Source organism: Megalops cyprinoides, chromosome 6 (assembly GCF_013368585.1).
Source record: "Megalops cyprinoides isolate fMegCyp1 chromosome 6, fMegCyp1.pri, whole genome shotgun sequence".
Classification (NCBI taxonomy): Eukaryota; Metazoa; Chordata; class Actinopteri; order Elopiformes; family Megalopidae; genus Megalops; species Megalops cyprinoides.
Genome location: NC_050588.1, coordinates 16,782,794 through 16,799,321, shown reverse-complemented (window position 1 = coordinate 16,799,321; position 16,528 = coordinate 16,782,794). Strand labels below are relative to the sequence as shown.

The following is a 16,528-nucleotide window of genomic DNA, read 5'->3' as shown; positions in this document are numbered from 1 at the left end:
GTCTGTAATGTAATGTAATATGTGTGAATTTGTGAGTCTTTGTATTTGTATGTTTCCTTGTTAACTGGGATCTCTGTACATATGTATGTTTGCATAAACCTGCGTGTTAGTGTGAATCTGCTTGTATAAATCTGAGTGTATGTGTGTAACTTTGCATGTGTATGTACAGATCCAGTCTGCCTCTGGGCAGATAAAGTACGCAGGGCCGATGGACTGTGTGAAGCAGCTGTACAGAGAGAACGGCATTCGGGGAGTCTACAAGGGCACTGCTCTCACCCTTATGAGAGGTACTGACTCTGTCTGACTGTGACTCTGTATGTGTACAGGGGTATCATTGTGCAGTGTGCAGTTTTTTTTTTTTTTAATTTATTTTGTTTTAATTTTCAAGGAAGGTTACCTGTGACCTTATTTCTTTTTCACAGAGGCAATATTTATAAGGGAGGCAGAGAATTCAAGGGATTACATAATTAGTCACCTGTATTGAGATGCGTGCCTGCAGTAAGGACCTTTTTACACAGTCAACTTAGAATGTGGCATTGAAACTTTCTAGAGAATTGGCCTCAACCACACATTATTTGATATGCATAGCTTTTTACAGTATATGAAAGGTGATGTTTGGTAGTTATGAATGTCAGTGTCTTACATTTAAGTTTACATTTATTTATTTAGCAGACGCTTTTATCCAAAGCGACGTACAAAAGTGCATACAGTAAGTATAGCGACAGTAACTTAAAATGATGACTCCTGTGTATTGGAAATGAAGCATTGTCTTGAATTTTGATGGAGCAGCCAATAGTGTTTGAGTGAGCCAAATTCAGAAAGATTTGCAAATCTGGCATGCCAGAAAAGTACCAGTGAGTGAATCATGTAGAATAGGGGGTCTCCAAGGACACCCTTGGGGTATTTATTTATTTATTTATTTATATATATCAGTGTAACCTCCTGTCCCCTTAACATGTAAGCTAGGGTGACCATACGTCCTCTTTTTCCCGGACATGTCCTCGTTTTGGGACCTACAGCATGCGTCTCTAAACGAGGACATGTCCGGGAAAAAGAGGATGTATGGTCACCCTATGTAAGCCTCATATCATACAACAGCATGTCACTCTTTTTCTGGCTGTAATGTTAAAGAAATGTTTTTTCAAAGAAGGAATGATACAAATTTCAATGAAAGACAGAAGGGATAATGGATAATAATGGCAGTTGATTATTCCTTTGTTAGGAAGGGGTCAGAACACATCACATGTGCACACGTTTTGTTTTTTTTATCTTTGTTTTGACACTTGGGGCTGATATCATCAAGCAGCTTGATGCAGCCTCCCTTCCAGATAAGCCTATGAAGGTGAACTGCTGACTGGAAGAGGGCAGAGAGACAATACAATTCCACGATGGCAACTTCGAACTTTTTGATCATTTTGATATTACTGTTTGTTTTCCCTGGGACACCTGTTGACAGCATTTGTGTGGGGCCTACAGTGACTACAGTGCATGGTAGCTTTGTTATGCTTTTGTGTCTCTGAGACTTGTAAGACAGCATTTTGGAGACACCGATTCGCATTAAGTTCTCTGGAGCTGAGAGTGAGACTATTGCCATTGTGGCAATGATTAAAAAAAAAAAATTAAACTAAACTGAACAAACCACCACTGTGGCTCCAGTGTCAGTAGAGCAGACAATACAGCTGGTCTGCGAGGAGTTCCCAGGAGTCAGTAAGTAAGTAAATTCACCTTGGCTATCTTGCAGGGAGGTCTGCCTCGTGCCACTTTGTGTTTGTTTGTTTGTTTTTGTGCATACACTCAACACAGCAGCAATAAAGCATCATTTGGTATCGAGTCAGGGAAGGTAGTTGTAATGCCTTGTATTCAACTATCTCAATATCAGCTAGCTAAGATCAGTAGCTTGGGCCAAAAGCCTGATACAGGGAAGCAAACAAGCAAAAAACAACTGTCTCTGTTTCAGATGTGCCTGCCAGTGGGATGTACTTCATGTCCTATGAATGGCTAAAGAGCATCCTCACACCAGAGGGTAGCAGGTGAGTGTGTGTGTCTGTGTGAGCAAGATGGTGTGTGTATGTCTGTGTGTGTCTGTGAGTGTGAGTATGTGTGAGAGTTATGGTGAGTTTATGGACATATCTTCTGTTCACAATATTTAGCAGGACTTGTCATCCCTCTGATTGAGTTTAAGTAGCTCAATAACTTATTAAAGACTACTTTTTATATTTTGCCTTACACATTGCAATATGCATACACGTAATCAAATGTTTTGTCAGAAATTCCCTTTCGGAACAGCTGTTATAATATTCTTCAATTGTACGCATCAAGACATCAGTTGTCAGGTACTGTAGTCCTAAGTGACCCACCAGGAAGCAGTGCAGTATTTAGAGATGCAGCCTGGTGGTCCTGAGTGGCTCAGACAAGGCCCCCTCATTACACTTATCGAGTGTGTGTGAGTGTATTTGTCAGTGGACTAGTGCCCATCCTCCAATCAGAGCCCAGTTCATTGTAGTGCAGTGTGGTTCTTGCAGTGCAAAAATAGTTGCATTACCATTCATCTCACCCTGCTCTCCCATGTAGTAGTAGAGGTTGTCATGGTGAGGTGAGCCTAAGGTAGTACAGTTGTTGATCACAGAAATAGTTGGGTAGTTATCGAGTTTCCAATTCAAAATAAGAATCTTTTGGGTTGTCGGTAGTTTATACTGAATGGAGCATCATTTCACAATAAGAGTCTCTGCCCTACAGCCCTTCGGATCTCAGTGTTCCCAGTATTCTGTTTGCTGGTGGAATGGCTGGAATCTTCAACTGGGCTGTAGCCATCCCACCTGATGTGCTTAAGTCCCGCTTCCAGACAGGCAAGTATATAAGTGTGTTTGACAAGTGTGCATGCCTGTGTGTGTGTGTGTGTTTGTGTGTCTGAGGCTTATGCAGGTAGTGGTAGCTTTAGATTCAGATGCAGACACAGGTGTTACCCCTGCTGCCAAAGTGCTCTGTCTTAACCAGTTTTGGTATTTTACCAGTCCTAGTGCATGCAGCACAAGGCAGGTGGTGGGGGAATTAGTCTTTAATGAGGAGAAAGTGTGACGTTGCACTGCCACGTAACATTTACATGAGTGTCTACCGGTAGACGACGTGGATCTTGAATACAAGCATTACATGTGTTATATCGTAAATTTATGAAATAAATACATATATTAAATGTAAATGCTTGCTCAGACATTCTGGAATCATTTCAAATAATTGCATTGCACGAATTGTTTGTATTTTCATCATCCGTAAAACCATAACTGCAGGCAACTCAATTAAAAAAGCCTGTAAAATTTTACACTATAAATTAGCTTATTTTTGTGTGTTTTTCCCTGTATATGAGTTTGATTTAATCATCCATGTAATAATTGCATCATTGCAATGGAATGCTTGATAGAATACAATATTATGACATTAAAAGCTTGTCTTAGGTTCTTTTTCTCTTTTGAGAGCCTGTGATTATTAATTACCAAATATAAATATACTGTTTATAATGATGTTATCTAATTTTTTCGTTTTAAGGAATGTAGGCTTAAATTTTTGTTTGTTTCAAGAAACTTCCTGTATATTTGAGCACATCAAGTATGCTAAACTCTTCTGTAAATTGGTTAAACTACTTGTAAACTATGAAAGCAAAATCATAATCTGTCTTGCAAGAATAAGTAAATTCTCTGATCAATTAGGATTTTTACAGAAACAAGGCTTTAAGTGAACCTAGGTGAGAATAGCTGCAGGTGTAAGAGAAACTCAACACTACATAAACAAATCTAAGGTGTAACTTAATGCAACGTTTTAAAATACAAATTATAAGCTGCCATTTGTCCCTCAATATAATACGTGAATGTCACATCCATTGTGAAAACTGTAAAGCAATACATTTCATAAGTTTTCCTCACGAAGTGCAATTAAAAGAAAAAGAAAAAAAACATGAAATATAATATACACTCAAAGAAATTAACGATGTCAAAAGTGCAGTATTTGTTGTTCTGAATGAAATGAGTTCAGTGATGGTAGCGTACCTCTCCAGCTCCTGAAGGGAAGTACCCCCATGGCTTCCGGGATGTGCTGCGCGAGTTGTTGAGAGAAGAGGGCGTGGCCTCTTTGTATAAGGGATTCACTGCTGTCATGCTGAGAGCGTTCCCCGCCAACGCGGTGAGTATCATCATCTTACGCATTGCTCACATAACACTGACACATGGATGGTTTGTCTGCTTGTCAGTTCAGATGTTCATTTCATTGTGTCATTCAGGATGGACATATTGTATCACAGCCCCATTTTTTCCTCGTGCCAAGTCAGCTTCAGAATAAAATCGACACTTCAGAACACTTAACCCCCTTCAGCCATTCCTTCCACTCTGTTCTGAAGTCCCATCTCTGTTTATCCTCAGGCCTGCTTCCTGGGATTTGAAGTTGCCATGAAGTTCCTCAACTGGGCTGCACCAAACCTGTGATACAACATGCAACCACGTAGAATAGCTTGGGACAGTACACATGCGGCACTGACACTCAGTGCTGAAATTCACAAGGACAGTACACACATACAGCACAGACACACTGCACCAACATTCATAAGTACGGGACATACATACAGGACTGACACACAGTAAAGACATTCACAGGGAAAGCACACATATATGGCACTCACACAATACCGGCATTCACAAGGACAGCATACACATACAGCATCTATTTTTTGACAATACACATGAGTAAACAGAACATACATAGTACTGACAGAAGGTAAACGTACAGCACTGGACAGACCATACATACACCCACATTTACAACACAAAGAAAAGCAGAGGATGGAGGCCAGACACAGATCCATTGCAGAACTAATCTGGGATGCACTACTTTGACATTTTAATTGTTAATTAAGGCATTTGTTGATGCCTGAAGAATTGGACACATGTGCCTTACTTTTCTGAATGTGAATCCAGTCTCTGCTCAACAGAGAACAGGTACCTTTCTGTATATTTTTGTTGCATATGTGTACAACCCCTTATAAGTGCTCATCTACCCTGCTGTAGAGAAAAAAACTGCATCTCTCTCACAAGCTTGTCTTGACTATCTCTGACAACGTGTGTCCGTCTCAGCTAGCCAGGATTTGTGATATAGCATCTTTTACAACAAATTTTCACTGAATGCTTCAAAGGAAATCAGTTACAGGGTCAAATTACATTCCTGTTCATAATTAAATTGCTGATCAAATCACATTTGGAAATGTAATTAGGAGATTCAGTTGGTCCAATGTAAGTTTGATCCACTTAACCCCAGTATATGCCACCAAAAGACAGATTCATACATTTGCAAGCAAGTGCCACGTGTCTATACATGTTTTAATAATTTATAAATAAACAAATGTACATAATTACCCATTATGGATTTTTTTTCTAATTTTTATTGCAGTCTTGTTTTCTTATTGTAATAATAAGCCTGTAGTCCCTACGTCCCCTGTGGCTTGAGTCCACAGGCTGAGCCCTATGCCTTAGGTTGAAGTCCAGCAGTGTCATGACTGTCACTGGAAGCTCAGAGAGGCTGAGCAAACACACTTCATTTCCATGGGGTAGCAGTGGGTGCTTTGGCCAAAGGTCCCTCAGTGCACAGCTCCACTCTGCATTGTTCTACAGTTTCTTTCTAGTGCACTGTGGGACTTGCAATGTGAAAAAGCCGTGATCACTATACCATGTGCTCCTGTGTGATTAAAAAGGTTTCGGTGGGACAAACCTAATGGGAACGGCAATGACAAAAATGTTGACTGAAAAAAAGAGAAGCCTGCACTCCCCAGTCCATAAAATAGTACAGTACAACACTATTGGTATTTTTATATTATTTTGAATGTCTTTTGCACTATGAATGGGATTAACACATTGGATGGAGCAATAGTACAATGAATCTGATGGAGTAGTGGCTTTAGAAATAAAAATTGACTGATAGCTTAATGAACTCAGTTTTCTTCATTGCTTCTTTCAAATTAAAGCTAAATGGCTGGGGCTGTTGATTTTAGTATAGATTAGATTGTCTATGCTTATTGTTCTGTATAAGTATATACATTAGGATACTTTTGTCTGAGTACTTTCATAAATATACGCATGCACACGAACGCGCACTAAGTGAAGAGGGAATTTGTTGCCATAAAAAAGCATATATGTGATTTAAAAAGATAAAGTGATTTAAAAGGCAGAGTTTACGCTTGAGTAAAAGCTCTCTGAATCTTTTAGCTGATGTTTCAGTACAGCGGTTAAAATACACCTGATGCAGGATGACTAGAGTGATGTTTAAGGCTTTAGCAAGAGATCTGGACGTAGAGCTGGGCGATTTTACCGATTAATTCAGTTTATATTTTAAAGACGGTTTTAAAAACAGGAAAATTGTTAAAATCAATTTAAAAAATGAACTTTATTAAACGTTCTATAAGTAAGCGGCAGCATGATAAATGATAAAACGATAAATTTTTATTTCATTCCGCGATTCATTTATTGGCTAATACTTGAGGTGGGAGGCGGTGTTCTATTCGTCTGTCGGTCACACTACGTCTTGTGTCTGTCGCGCGTGAATACAAAATCCCAACACAGCAAGATGGAGGCAGGTAGCAATTCACAGCGGGTAACAAAGAAAGGTGGAAATATTACGTCGGTGATGGTGTGTCCAAAGTCAGTTGTAACCAAAAGTGCTAGTACGACAAAATTTGTTCCAGCAAATTTATAACAAAGACACCCCGTGGAATGGGAGAAATGCGTAAAACAACGGGATGAAAAAAGCTGCCCCCCGACCCCCAAACCTCCCGCTAAAAGACAGCTAACATTAGCTGCGTCATTTTCTGGTGCTGGTCCGTACGACAAGGCGAGCCACCGGTGGAAAGGCATTACGGATGCGGTGGCATTTCATATCGCCAAAGACATGATTCACATTTCCACTGTAGAGAAAGAAGGGTTCATTAAATTGCTGCAAACAATTGATCCCAAATATGAACTGCCTAGCCAAAAGCATTTTGCGGATGTAGTAGGTTACTACCCCGTCTGTATACTGCTACACGCGAACAAATAGTGGAGAAGTTGGAAAAAGCATTGTTTTACGCTACCACGAAAGACCTTTGGAGCAGTCGACTCGTACCGTGCACGATGCAGCCCTAACGGTACACTCCACCGATGAAAAATAGACACTGAAAAGTGTTTGCCTCAAGACATGCTATTTTCCTGATTACCACACGGGCGAAGTAATAAGCCAAGCTTAAAGACATTTTCGCTTCTTGGAAACTCAGGGAAGACAGACAAGTCTGCGTGACTACTGACAGCGGCAGTAACATGATCAAAGCTTTGAAGCTGAATGCGTGGAACCGTCTCCAGTGCTTTGGACGCAGACTCCACAATACAGTTGGTAAGTTATATTGAATTCATTTATTTATTATTTTAGTTACTTTTTTACATTTAATTTAACAGGTGTAAAAATGTTTACCATAATCTGTTTATTAGCCACATATTTGGATATGAGAGGATATGAGTCAGTATATTGTATAATATATTTAAAGTTTGAAATTAAATATAGTCTTTTTAGTATGCATTAGCAACATTATGTGTGGTACTAAGGAGTTGTTTGAAAATGAGCGTCACAAAGTTTGAATGCAATCTGTTTTTTTCTTTTAACAGAAAATGGTGTGGAAGATCTGTGGGTTGACCATGCAGTTGGGGTCTGCAAGAAAGTTATAAGTGCATTTTCCTTCAGCTGGAAGAGAAGAAGAGACCTGGCTTCTGTACAGGCTGAGTTGGGCCTACCCACTCACCAGCTCATTTCAGAATCCCCAGCCAGGTGGGGTTCCAGACAAAAAATGATCAACTGTGTTTTGGAGCAGGAGAAAGCCATAGCTTGTGTACTGGGTTCAGACAAGAAGTCTCAGCAGCTAAGTACATACATGGCAAGACATAGATGTGTTGGAGAGAGTGAACAAAGCTGTAAGTCCACTGCAAGAATTCACTGATGCATTATCAGGTGAAGAGGATATTAGTGTGTCCTACCTCAAACCAGTGCTTCATCTGTTTAACAACAACATTCTACAGTCAAAGGAGGATGAGACAGAGCTTACAAAACAGATCAAACACACCACACTTAAGTACCTCAATAGCAAATACAGTGATCCTGCCACAGACAAACTCCTGTCTATTGCCTCCTTCTTGGACCCCCGGTTCTGCACTTCCTATGTAGAACATGACAAAGTGGATGGAATTGGAATCAAAGAACAAGCTATTATAGACCTGATGTCTCTACCGGGTGAGAAAAACACAGATCTGCCAAAACTGTTCTGATGCAAGCAGCAAGTAGCCCACCATGCAACCAACAAGATAAAGCTGAAGTTGTGCCAAAGAAAAAGACATCACTAGCCAGCTTTTTTAGGAAGACCGTGCCACACCCATCTACTCCCCTGTCAGAAGAGGACATAATCAAAGCAGAGCTGTCTGCCTATCTGATGTTCCCTCACACAGACCCTGATACAGACCCACTTGGTCTTGGTCCATTGGTGGAAGCAGCATGAGTCTAACTTCCTAACTTGAGTCGAAATGAGTGACCTTCCTAGGAAGGGACTACTAGGCGATCAGTGGAGTGGAGTGGTCTGGCAGGAGTGTAGTGTGTGATCATAGGTTGTACACATGAGGGTGCAGTTTTTGTTTTTGTTTGGCAGACAGTAAATGAGTTATGTTGTCTCCTTCAAAATTATATTGTAGTGGACACTAAGAAATAAAGTCTTGCTGGTTCAATTATTTTTGGATAATGGACCAGCAGGCTTACCTTGACCAATATTAACATTTTGTAAGGAAAACCCAATCAATGAAGTCAATGCCTCTACAAAACAGAGACCTGATCTGATCATTTGGTGTGCAGTGATGACTGGAACAACAGTATAAAATTTGCCATGGAATACAGTATATTCCCTGTGTGCTCATACAGGAATTTATTATCTAGCAATTTTGAATGAATGATTATAAGCAGAGATGGGCCAGCAAAAGAACTTCCTGTAAAACATGATTCTGAGCATAGTCTCTTGGCCTCAAAAACTGCCTCAAGCATTTTCCAATATAAAGCAAGGGGAATAATATAGTCATGCCCAATACTATTGTTAAAATGTTTGTTTTCATTGGCTGCTGCTAGACCACGTGATCCCTGTACCTCACCAACCTTTGGTGACTTTGCCTCTGGCCCAGATTATTTAGATATGCTCATATCAATTCAAGTGCCTAAATGATTTGACAGGCTGTCAATCATTATGGTGTAGATTGCATACCCCAGCAGTCTGGGTGTCACCTTTTGTCAGCCTTCCCACTGCTGAAACCATTAAAAACTGGCCTCTGTTCTAAATGGAGCCTGTCCATCATATCTCCTGCATCTCACTGTTTCTACTTTTAAAATAAAGTCCTCCAATAACACACACAAATTGGTTTGTAAGGCCTCATCAGCTAAGCAGTGATTGGCAGAAGTACTATCCATCTATCCTTCTAACCACACCTCTGAATGGTGTTGCCATATATAATCCTCCATTTGGGAGGAATTATACAAACTAACACTGAAATGAACATATTATTTCAGGTCATTTATTTTGGGAAACTCTGAATGCCCTCCCACAAATTATAACATTTAAATGGTTGTGTTAATGTTTGCAGATGTGGTTTTCTGAATTTTTCTCCATGATATTCCTAGATCACTAGTTGCTGCCAAAATATAGAAAATATACTGCAAGCTTCCAATAAATACCTAATTTCCCCTTTCTTGCTAGAACATCGACAGACGCAGAGACCAATCATGGCTTATTCATTATAATGTCACTTGTAACATCATACCAGAATCCCCCACAGCAAGTACTCCACTGATGAGAAACCCACATAACATAATCCATATACAAAATGGAAGCCTAGGTAAGACTGTCTGGTTATTAAATGCAAATGAAGAGTCACAACATAAGGCTTTATATCTCAGAAATATTACTGCAGCATGACCTTATCTGATCTTAGTAAGTGCTAGTCTGTTAACAGGTAGTTATAACATATTAGCTTGTACTTTTCAACTGTTGCCTTCACAGACAACAGTATACAGTATTCATAGGAATTGTACTAGTTAAAATGCCATCCGTTTTTCTCTACCCGTTTTTAAAATAACAGTGCACTTCTTATCGCAAGTTTATAATACGATACAGCAGTGTCGCAGATTGGTGATCTAATTTAATTAGATTTTGAATTAGGTAACATCAAGGTTGTGTCCTCAGCACCTTTCACCAACGCTAGTTGAACACTTACGAAAATGATTTTTGTCTTAATCTGGCAACCTAACCAGTTACAATGCACCGCTCACGAAGGAGCAACTGAGAAAGGAGGGAGCCTCGCCGGCAGACCAAGTAGGACTAATCTAGCTAGCAAGCTAGCTACTCACTCTTTATGACTAGCTATAAAGAATAAAGCTAGCTAGTTATCTAAATCTACTCGAAGACACGCTCACCCGAGGATCGGAATCGGATAGCATTAGCTGCTTAGTGTGCTTGCTAATTTAGCAAGAGTGGTTAGATCTACCGAATTAAAGTTAAGTAGCTAACTAGTTAGCTAGCTAGCTAACGTTAGCTAGCTAGCTGAGTTTATTAGCCAGCTAGCACTCTAGATTTGTAACCTTACACATACGCGGTTGTTAGGTTTGCATAAGGTTAACGTTAGCCGGGGTTTGTTTTTCGTCGATTTTTCGCTAGCAACCGAATACACTCCTATCTAGCCAGCCTGCAGCCTAAAGAGGTTAGGTAGCTGCGTTGGGTACACCGCCTACCGTCCCTTACCTGATCAAATACTTCCTCGTTCTCAGCAGGCTGGCAGTAAGTAGCAAGTTGCTGGCTTCTCAGCTAAAGCCAAGGGCTGTAGCTACAACAGGAAAGAGGTACGGTAGCTAGCTAACTGGCTTGACGCGCCCTGTCAAACGAAACGGAATGTGGAAGTAACTACGCTAGCTAGCATAAGCACTCGTTGTGGTTTAACAATTAAAAACGTGACTACTGGATTAACATTAGCCATAGCTATCTACCTAATGTGTTACCGAATTAAACTATTAAAGTTAGCTTTATGAGAGTCCACGTTAAGGCAAAGACAATTTGATTTTCTCATACTTAAGTCCAACACTCCCAAGCCTCTCCGTTACCCCATGTGGCTGGCTAGCTAACGTTAGCATATTCTAGCTGTAGTTAAAGGCCGAGCTGCCTAGTCCTCTACGGATTGGCAAAGAAACGTTTCGATTCATCGTTTGTCTAGTTAGTTGCGCATAACTAAACATTACGTTCATGTTTTATCCAGGTGTATCGATAATTAGCTAGTTACATTAGGTAGCTACTTGCAGCGTCAGCCGAAGTGCTGGACGGTCTAACGTTAGCTCACCGCCTTACTAGAGTTAAGATAAGTCCAAAATAAAAGTTCGCTAGCTAGTAGGAATTAAGAGACAGTAGCTAAGAGGCTACGTCAACTAACTGGCTAGTTGGCCCAAAACGCCTCCGTTTAAGACACTGTGGTAGTTAACGTTAAATACAGCCGTACGAATTTTCTAACGTTAACAAGTTAGCTATAAACAGCAACAAGTGAAGTCAGGAGTAGCTGGCTTGGTAGCTAGCAAAGAGTAACGTTAGCTGGACAGATTCCGAGCGGAGGTTTGCGAACGTTAGATGTACTCATAGCCAGAATCAGTTTTTCTTTAAATTTGAATTTATTTTTCCAGGTAGCTAAGTTAGCTATATATAAAAATACATTGCATCTGATTTATCCAAAGGAAAGGGAATAACGAATACTGTGACCATGAGTATCGAGATACCAGCCGGTTTAACGGAGTTGCTACAAGGCTATACTGTGGAGGTACTCCGACAGAGGCCCCCGGACTTGGTGGAATTCGCCGTTCGATATTTCACTCGTTTACGGGAAAGCAAGACCACAGGCGGGGTCGGGTCGGGTACCGCCGGCAAGCCTGGTGGGAAAGGAGTTATGTTTGATGGGGAGCCAATGCAAACTGAACCAAATGGAGACGAAGAAGACGACGACGATTCCGACTTCGAGCGTGAGTAACCCAGTTTTCTAAAACGGGCAGTCCGGTGCTCGGTCGAAGGCCTAGCTACACCGTAATCAGAAGCGTTTCCTAGCGACAGCCACCTAAATGTTAATAAGACGTGTGGCAAGGTGTAGCGTCGAAGACATTGCAGTGTGTTGACAGTTTGCAGTTTTGATTGGCCCACGGTTTGCGTGTCACATAGCAATCAGGTAGACCAATTTTTTTTTTCTGAAAGCGCTATGAGACGATTCTCCAAGTGCCTCTGCGAAATACACCTGGTATTTAATTAGTTACAGGTAACATACTGACCACGGTACACCTGTACGTGTGCGTCAGCCACTCTATTAAATACTTTCCCAGCGACACTGTCCACATTTTGTGGTCATGCATGTGACCCGATGATCGTGTGCGTGACGAATCCCGGTAGTCACAAATACCCGCATGGTTAACTGACTTCAGCGCATCTGAGAGGGTGGAAATTGTTTCCACTTAGAAATCAGTCTTGTTCAAAGTGTGCGTTCATTACTTCAATGTGTGTCCCCAAAGAAATTTGAGTGGGCACTCAACTTAAAAACGATTAGCATCTAAATAGTTGTTAGGAAAATTGAAGGAGTATTTTTATATATCATGTATTTTGAGCAAAATCCGTAATAAATGTAATGCATGTAATATATTGAAATCATAGTCAAAGATTAAAACAAAAAAAAAAATCGCAATTTCTGCACAACTGACCGACTGAAAGAATATTGGAAATGTTAATGTCAAACTTAATAAATTTCGTCTATTATTAAACATTTGTAAGGACTTAATGCAGTTTTTACTTAATTGGTATTATTGAATGCCATTGTCAGTAGAAATGTATTCACACAACCAGTTTCTCATTGAAATAAAGCCTTAAATGTTTGAATGGTTGGACAGCATCTTTGGAGTGGACACATGTCTTTTTGCAACAGGATGTAAGTGCTTGATCCATGTGTAGGGGGCAAAAGAGGAATTAACTTGTATTGTTGGCTAGCTAGTTAACCGGGAATATTAGATTCTGTTGAGTATGATGGGTCTTCAGTTGAAATTCTCCAAAATTGGCAATACATAGGCTGCAATACAAGTGGCAAAGCAGTAAAAACTACAGCGAAGAGACATGCAACTTTGTGTGAATTACAACAGATGTATGCTTACTGTTAAATAGTGTAGTGTTTTTGTTCAGTGATCTAGAGAGAAGTATCCTTCACCAGAGTACACACCAGCTGATTCCTAAATGCAAAACCTCTGATACATATACTCAGGTCAGGGGTGGGTATGGAAGTAGGCAGACAACCTCCCTGATATCTAAGTTATCAGTCAGCCATGATCACTGTCCTCAATCTCTTTGCACACATGTCACTGACGTCGAGGCCAAACAAACAAAACCATAATTTGAGACCTACTGTTAGCATAGCATTCTGTCTTCCATTACGGTGATATTTGCAGTGTCACCTTGAAAGGCAATATGTCACAGTCCCAGTTCATCACACAGTGGTTCATAGTTTTATTTAGTCTGTTGAACATCCAGTGAAGAAAAAGTTGTTCAACATTGGAAAAAAAAATCAAAGTGCATAATGGGAATATGCCTGCATGTTGCAAATGCATACATACAGATTAATACCCGTGTGTCCATGTTAGCATGTGGGTGTGTTTATGTGTAAGCTGAGTAAATGTGATAGGGGTGGGCAATATTCAGCATAGTTTTTAACCAATCTACTGGCATGATTGCCTTTTGCTTCGTTTCTTGTCTGAATTTATCATTCCTGAGATACAAAGATTCAGTTTGAGTTATGTTTGTCTTGTGTGGTTGTCTTTGCTGCTGTAGTAACTGTCTTTGATTTCTGATTTCAGTTATATCTCATATCTTGCCCTGTGTTTCTTCTGGGATCTACTATTTCTACTGGACTATTTTCCAGTCATTCCTTCCCAGGTTGACTCTTTAAGTGTTGCCATTGACTCTGTCTTGCTGCTTCCTCACTATGCCGGACCTGGTATTTGTCAGCTAATGTTGCTGTGAATTCCTATGTGGTCTTTGTGTTTTTCATATAATCCACTTTGTGTTTAGATCTTCTTGTTGCTGTGCCAGTTCTTCTTGATCTTGAGTTTGAGCTGTGTCTTTTAAAAATGGTGTCCTGAGCCAGTGTCTGCTTCACTCTCTAAAAGATATGACCTTAAGTGACTCTTTTTTCCTTGAGATGCCAAGATGGACAGTTTGATTTTTGGTGGTGTGGTGCAGGAAAGGCAGAACATATCTTGTCTGTGCATTTGGGGTGGAGTATGCTTCCTCCAGTGATGTTGTTCAGGGTCCATAGGTCAACAGACTTCTCTCCATTTTGTTCATCTCTCCCTGTCCTTGTGTACCCATCCCTTCTCATATCTGGTGTTGTTTGATGCAATGTTCACATTAAAGTCACGCATCAAAAACGTGATGTCTTTATCATACAGATAATTTATAAAGTCCTTATAATGTTCTTGTTGTTGTTAATCTCATTTCGCTTGTCATTTACTAGGGCAGACCACTGTATTATGAACATCTTTGCTTTAAGTGTGGCTGTCACTATTCTTTATTCTACTGCTACCTATCTCAGTAGTGCTTTCTGTGTTTCTTCTGATAGCAAGACTTCTGCTGCCTTACAGTGAGGGTCCTCATCATCTCTGTTAGCCAAGGTATCCAAACCTGCCAACACATGTCTATCTGTTGCTATCCACCTGGATATAGTCCTAGCAGTGCAAGGCTGTAATGTTTGCATGTTGGCTGCACCCTTAGCAATCATTCATTCTTCATACATTGATCTGTTGTTCCAGGGGCCAGTGATTAAAGTCTTGGTGGACAGAAGTGTTTTTGCTTCCTCTACAGTACTTGTAGTCCTCCATTGTAAACTCCCTCTTCCCATGTCTTGTAGGGACTATTTATAATTAATGTTTCTGTAGTAATGGGTGTTAACCCCACTCCTGACCCCTCAAGGTGGTGTGTGTGGGATTGAACGGAGGAGTTGATCTGCTAGTCCTCTTCCCTGGCCTTAAGTCCTCCTGGCAGTAGATTACTGCCTCATGCCATATATGAGACCAGATAGACCCAGATTTGTGTATGTGCTGTCTTGGCTCAGGTCCAGCTACTATATGCTGAAAGCTCTTCAGGGTGTTCACACCAGTGATGTAACACGGTGTGATTGCTTCTCAGCATTATGAAATTGTGTTGCAGAAAAGACTCATTTTAAGCACTGAGAATTCTAATGCCACATTGAAAGCCACACAGTAAATACCTTAGTTTGGACCATTTTGTTTTTCTCTTTCTCTCTCTTTCATCTTATTTTCATCTCCATTACATCATCACAAACATCCCAGTGCCTTTAACAGTACCTGTAACCATTGTTCACTCTTGAAATTGGCTAGAATTAACAGTTGTTGCTATTGGCTTACTGTGATACATTTCTGCTATCTATACAAAGACAAAGTTCACACATGTACACTAGCTAATTACAAGCCTAAATGGAGGGACTTAATAATATTAAAGTCCATCATGCAAATCTAGCTCCAACGGTTCCACTAGGATACGTTTTTGTCTGTTGTAGTGATGGACAGAGTTGAAATATTTCTGCCATTACAAAATTTTGTTCATCATTGACCAAGGTCAACAAATACAGGTTTTATTAGTATCAAGTGATGTAGCCTATCACCAGAAAGACAACATAATACAGATAAATTTTTTACAAACCCTTGAAAAGTCTTCTGAATTGACATGCTTTACAAAGAATATTTCAGTTAGGCTATGGCCATAGCATTCATTGAATTTTGCAATGAGTTCTGCAAGCAGATAGCACACACTGCATAAGACAATAATTCAGCAACAGTAAAAGATCTAAAAACTGTCAGTGGAATCTGACTTAAATAATTTTAACATATTTCTTAAATATTTATGGGACATTAAAAAGAAATGTTCATTTGGAAAGTATGAAATGTTCAACATTTGTGCCACTATGCATGTAAGTCACTTTAAATGTTATGTAATACGTAATATTTAATGTGTTGAATCTGTCACAGGCTGTTTGACATAAAGTCAACCAAGGCTGTTGTAAACTGATAAGTTGCTGCCCTTCAAACGGTATAATATGCCCTGTTACAGTTTTGGTAACCATGTTTAGTCCGTGTTTTGGTGTGCTCGTAGTAAGGATAGACACTGTTAACTAGTCTATGATTTTGGACACAGTCTTCGAAGTATCCCTAGCAGGTCCCTTTTTCTGTGCCTGTAAATTGTTGCTATGTGAATAAACAAAATGTGAACATGAGTAGAGTAACAGTACAAACATTTAAGGGGGTGGAACAATGCATATAGACACTTAAAAATGTTCAATTTTCAGTCATGTGCATAATGGTAATGATATTGTTCATCCCAGAGACATTCCATTCATAGTCTGCACTACCAACTGCAGGTGTATTG

The 16,528-nt window shown here is 40.0% G+C and overlaps 1 protein-coding gene across 1 annotated transcript in view; it reads left to right on the top strand.

The window, feature by feature from the left end:
* LOC118779104 (cAMP-dependent protein kinase type II-alpha regulatory subunit-like) overlaps nucleotides 1-16,528 on the top strand; it is a 46,965-nt gene that overhangs the window by 3,463 nt on the left and 26,974 nt on the right. Inside the window, 3 exon segments of the mRNA XM_036530997.1 lie at nucleotides 170-287; nucleotides 1,958-2,036; nucleotides 11,828-12,078. Coding sequence (XP_036386890.1) covers nucleotides 170-287; nucleotides 1,958-2,036; nucleotides 11,828-12,078 — 448 coding nt within the window.